Raw genomic sequence first — 6000 nt, 5'->3', positions numbered from 1 at the left:
GGGGTTTGGAATTTTAATCCCCAAATGTGACAGTAGGTCTTGTACAATTGAAACTTTTATAAATTGTTGACTTGACAGCTAATTAATAACTTTAACTTTTTGTTTATGCTATTAATCTTCTTCTCAGGTCCTAATTCTCAGAGTATTTGAATTCCCAGATAGTCTTAGGCTGAAAACTTAGGAGTGTACAGGACTAATACATGCTCTCATTTTTCCTGAATCTTTTGGAGAGCTGCTTACAGAAGCAGAATGCCTTATGTTTGCTGCCAACTAGATATTTATGAAGTGATCTATCAATTCTTTTTCTCCTTTGTTATCAGCCGTAGTCTTGGAGGAAAGCTGGGGGCCTCTGTCATTGAAATCCTAGGAGTAGAATACATGGGTGAACTGACCCAGTTCACTGAATCTCAACTCCAGAGTCATTTTGGGGAGAAGAATGGGTAAGTGATTTCTATATTTTCAATCATAACCTTTATGGAGATGCTAGGTTCAAATATAGACAAAAGCATCTAGTAAAATCCAGACCTATCTTTAGGTTAACATTTGTTTTTTGAGATAATTTCACTGGTCCTTCTTGCTTTAAAATATTGGATCACTATGGCCTATTTGTCTAGAGTAGTTTTTTCACGTACCTGGGTGGTTGATAGATAGGAATTGTTACTTTGATGCCTGGGTATATACTACTAAGTACATCATTCACGTGTGCTAAGATGTTATGTTTGCTTAAAATCCTTGTGTTTAAGGCCCTAGTAAGCACAAAAAAACTTGGGGATATGAATCGATGGTTTGCTTGCCTCTTTTCAAAAAATACAAATGATGACGTGGCTTTAGAAAGCAGAACCACTTGTTCTGTTTGCCAATATATCGCACTGGAATTCATTTGAGAAGGGCAGGGGTTTCTGTCAGAGGTCAGATTCGGACAGATTTTTCCTTTTTCATGGAAAGGATAAAAGGGTAATATGATATAGGTGTTTTGTTTTGTTTTCACAGATTAATCATTTACTTCCACCTTAAAGTTCTTTGCTGGTTTTATTAGGTCTTGGCTGTATGCCATGTGCCGAGGGATTGAACATGATCCAGTTAAACCCAGGCAACTACCCAAAACCATTGGCTGTAGCAAGAACTTCCCAGGAAAAACAGCTCTGTCTACTCAGGAACAGGTAAGCCGGTATTCTTAACAGAACACTGCCTCTTTTAAAGGGGTTAATCGGTAGATTTTGGTAGCTGTGGAAGGTTTAATAGATTAGATGGGACCTTTATAAAGTATGAAGAGAATAGAAGTTCCTTTCTTGTATTGAAAATTAACTAGTTTAACTTGTGATTTATCACTTTTTTTCTTTCTTCCATCTAAAAAGAAATAAAATGGAACTGACTGAAGTTGAAAATGGAATTTCTCGGTTTTTTAGTAGGTGGAAACTTGGAAAACGTAGGATATTGTACCTCAAGTTTGGGTCTTTTCTTTTTTCTCAGAGCTGGAACATGCCTGAAATTCACCTGATGGCATGCCAGCAGGAAAAGAAAATGAAAATCTTGAAGATTTCTATGATCTGATGATCCCTTGGTTATGGGGGAAACTTTGGTGCACAGTTCTGTTTGGGAGAGAACTGAACAAATCCACTGTCTAGTTCTATAATAGACCTAGAGTATTTAAATGAACATTAAAGTCTCAATACTTTTTTTAGGTACAATGGTGGCTTTTGCAGTTAGCCCAGGAACTAGAGGAGAGACTGAAAAAAGATCGAAATGATGTAAGATTTTCTTTCTTTATTCCTGGGGTGGGCTTTGGGATTTAAATATCGGTGCTCTTTATGGAGTAGGAGGAACAAAGATAGAAAAAGGCATCAGCCTAAGAAATTTTTTTTTATTTCAGCATATTATGGGGGTACAAATGTTTAGGTTACATATATTGCCTTTGGCCCATTGGAGTCGGAGCTACAAGCGTGTCCATTCCCCAGATGGTGCACACCGCACCCATTAGGTGTGAGCCTAGGAAATTTTAAGAAATCTTTTATCTTCTTTCAACATAGGCCCATAAAACTCAATATAATCTTTGAAAGCTTGGATCTGTGAACATAAGACCTAACTCTACCCCTGTCTCTCTCATTACCAGTTGCCTCTGTGTTTTGGATTTTTTTTTTTTTGAGACAGTCTGGCTCTGTTGACCGAGCTGGAGTGCCATGGCATCAGCCTAGCTCACAGCAACCTCAAACTCCTGGGCTCAAGCAATCCTTCTGCCTCAGCCTCATGAGTAGCTGGGACTACAGGCATCCACCACCATGCCTGGCTAATTTTTTCTATTTTTAGTAGAGACAGGGTCTCACTCTTGCTCAGGCTGGTCTTGAACTCTTGAGCTCAAATGATCCTCCTACCTCGGCCTCCCAGAGTGCTAGGATTACAGGCGTGAGCCACCGTGCCCGGCCTGTTTTAGATTTTATCTAACTCCTCTTGCAACCCTGGTTATACAGTGGCCCTCCACCATTGAGGACATTGAGAGACTGGACTGTAAATTATTAGGTTTAATGTTTAGTCCATGTGACAAAGGAATGGCAGTTTAAAATGCATTTTATTGTGTATATTTGAAGTTTACAGCATGATATTATGGGATACTTATAGACAGTAGAGTGGTTACTACAGTATAGCAAATTAACATATCTATCATCTCACATTGTTACTTTCTTTTGTGAAAAGAGCAGCTAAAATTGGCTTCTTTAATAAAAATCCTTAATACAATCATGTTGTACATGAGATCTCTACACTTGTTCATCCTACACATCTGGTACTTTCTATCCTTTGACTACATCTCCCCATTTTCTTCCCCTCACCCCACCCCTGGCAACCAGTTTTATTCTTTATGTCTGTATATTTGTTGTTTTTTTTTTTTTTTTTAATGTTCTGAGCATTTTACTTTTTTTCCCTAACGTTATTGGCTTCTTTAGTTTAGAAGTAGCGGCGGTTTTAAAGACAGAGTATTAAGTCAAACATTAGACATCTGATGATTAGTGTCTTTCTCCTTTCCAGCAACTTTATTGATACACACTTTACATGCCATAAAATTCACCCACTCAAAGCATACAGTTCTGTGGTTTAAGTATATTTCAGAGTTGTACAACTATGCTACAATGAATTTTAGAACATTTTCATCACCCCAAAAAGAAATCTTGTACCTGTTAGGAGTCACTCCCCATTTCTCTCCCAACCACCCCCAGCTGTAGGCACCCACTAGTCTGCTTTTATGTACTTACTATTCCAGACATTTCCTGTAAATGGAATCGAATCATATAATATGTAGCCTTTTGTGACTGGCTTGAAACCTTTCACTTAGCATAATGTTTTCAAGGTTCACCCATATTGTAGCATGTATCAGTACTTTATTCCTTTTTATGACTGAATAATACTCGACTGTATGGAAATAACACATTTTGTTTATCCATTCATCAGTAAATAGACATTTGAGTTGTTTCCATTTTTTGGCTATTATGAATATTGCTGCTATGAACATTCATGTACAAGTTTCTGTGTAGACATATGTTTTCATTTCTCTTCAGTATATACCCAAGAGTATGACTGCTGGGTCAAATGGTAACTATGTTTAGCATTTTGAGGAACTGCCAGGAACTGTTTTCCACAATGGCTGCACCATTTTACATCCCTATTATCAATGTAAGAGTTCTAGTTTTTTCACATCCTTGTTACTGTCTTTTTAAGTTTTAGCCATTCTAGTGGGTGTGAAGTGGTATTTTCATGGTTTGATTTACCTTTTCTGAAAGCTAATCATCTTTTTATGTGCATATTGGCCATTTGTTTATCTTCTTTGGAGAAACGTTTGTTGAGACCCTTTTCCTTTTTTTGAATTGGGTTGTCTCTTTACTACTGAGTTTTAAGCGTTCTTTATATAATTTGAATACAAGTCCCTTATCCGATAAATGATTTGGAAATATTTTCTTCCATTCTGTGGGTTTTCTTTTCACTTTCCTAATGGTATTATTTGACGCATCCTCTCCTTTTGAAACGTCTTGGCATTCTGCACGTTAACTGTATACTGTCAAGAATAGTCCAGTACTACTTGTTTGCCCCTTTTTAGCTGGAATTGGTGGTGAACGTTTATTCCTTTGGTTAGCAACACAGAGGGATTTGACCCTAGTTGTGTTACCAGCCTGTCCAACTTTGCCCACTAGGTGGCGCCTGGTTCTCATCTCTCTATATGCCCGTGGGACTTTTCCTCCCACCTTATATCCAGTGCAACATAGTGGGGATCCTGAAAATTAATCTTGTCTTTAGCTTCAAGGGACTTTATGGCCAAAAAGAATTCGGGACATAGCAGATCCTGTCACTTCATTGTTTAAAACATTCCAGTCAGTGCCTTCCCTTCACATTTAAGGCTTTCCTTCCTTTTTTTTAATTCTATAAAGACAGATATGATCTGGTCTCTGGCTACTTCTCTGACTTTATTTCCTATCTTCTCCCCCACTTATTTACTCTAGTCTCTACTCCATTGGCCTCATTCCCTTTTATCTCACACACCCAGTAAGCTGTCACCTTAGCACCTTTGCACTTGCTGTTCCTTTGCCCTGGAGACTCTTTGCTCATATATCCTTAAAATTTGCTTCCTCGCTTTATTCAAATCTCACCTTCTCCAAGAGGCCTTCCCCAGTTAGCCTGTCACATCAGCAGCTTCCATCACTGTTTGCCTTACTCTTTCATTCACAGCACTCATCTGTGTAGTCATTTCTATTACATGCCTACCAATTTATTAGCTCTAGCTCCTACTACAACATAAGATCCCTGAGGGCCTGGACTTTGTTGTTCTCTCTTGCATCTCTAGGCACCGTCTAGACATACATCGTAGGCAGTCATTAGCTGAATGATTTTAGTCAACAAGGACTCCTTTGTAATTGCCAATTTTTATTCTCCCAAGATAAATCAATCTGCACAACTGTATTTTTACCCCCAAAATAATTCCTGCTCTCAGCTCATTTGCCTTAGGAGTATTTCTTCTCACTAACATCTTTTCATTTTTGAGGGGTCCCTATTGACCTTTATTTCTCAGTTTTCTGAGCAACAACACCATTCAGATGCTTAGACTTCGTTGAAGTGAGTCAGTGATCTTGCTTTCCAGAGGCAGCCTCACTATACTGTATCTTCTCTAGATGGGTTGTTTCTTCTGCTGTTACTAAGCACCAGAGCAGCAGGGAGAAAAAAGACTGATTTGAGGCCGGGCGCGGTGGCTCACGCCTGTAATCCTAGCACTCTGCGAGGCCGAGGTGGGCGGATTGTTTGAGCTCAGGAGTTCGAGACCAGCCTGAGCAAGAGCGAGACCCCCATCTCTACTAAAAAAAAAATAGAAATAAATTATCTGGAAAACTAAAAATATATAGAAAAAGTTAGCCGGGCATGGTGGCGCGTGCCTGTAGTCCCAGTTACTCGGGAGGCTGAGGCAGTAGGATTGCTTGAGCCCAGGAGTTTGAGGTTGCTGTGAGCTAGGCTGACGCCACGGCACTCACTCTAGCCAGGGCAACAGAATGAGACTCTGTCTCAAAAAAAAAAAAACACAAAAAAGACTGGATTGAAGACTAGAACGACCACACAATCTTGACGTCCTGGTTTTCAGACAATTACTTGCCTGAATCCTTCCTTCATTCACAAAACAGAATATAGTATTATAGGTATTTGTTATAATCTTCCTGCTTAGACACCATGAAAAACATTCAAGGGGGTTCCATTTTCATTTATTCTGTTCCCATCACCTGTCAAAATGTTAGATATTCTAATATCCCCTAACCCAAATTATGTCTTCTCTCATTACTTTTTACACCCAGAAATAACAAACTTTTTGTGGTCAGATTTTTATTCAGAAAATGTGATTCTGCAGTGTAGTATACTATTAGCCTCCCTCATGGTACCTAATCCTGTGTCCTGTGCATAATAGGTACTCAGTATACATTTGTAGCTTACAGGAATAGATGCTGGAATAAACAGCCTCATTGTTTGCTTACTGACACT

General features: G+C 38.9%; 1 protein-coding gene across 2 annotated transcripts in view; it reads left to right on the top strand.

Moving 5' to 3' along the window:
- POLH (polymerase (DNA directed), eta) overlaps positions 1-6000 on the top strand; it is a 48818-nt gene that overhangs the window by 39905 nt on the left and 2913 nt on the right. For both annotated transcript variants that reach the window (XM_012640870.1, XM_012640871.1), the window contains 3 exons: positions 321-440; positions 1037-1160; positions 1683-1748. In XM_012640870.1, the coding sequence (XP_012496324.1) occupies positions 321-440; positions 1037-1160; positions 1683-1748 (310 nt within the window). The remainder of the gene's footprint in view (positions 1-320; positions 441-1036; positions 1161-1682; positions 1749-6000) is intronic.

Source organism: Propithecus coquereli, unplaced genomic scaffold, assembly GCF_000956105.1.
Source record: "Propithecus coquereli isolate 6110/MARCELLA unplaced genomic scaffold, Pcoq_1.0 Scaffold158, whole genome shotgun sequence".
Taxonomy (NCBI): Eukaryota; Metazoa; Chordata; class Mammalia; order Primates; family Indriidae; genus Propithecus; species Propithecus coquereli.
Note: the sequence above shows the minus strand (reverse complement) of the source record. Positions and strands in the feature narration are given on the sequence as shown.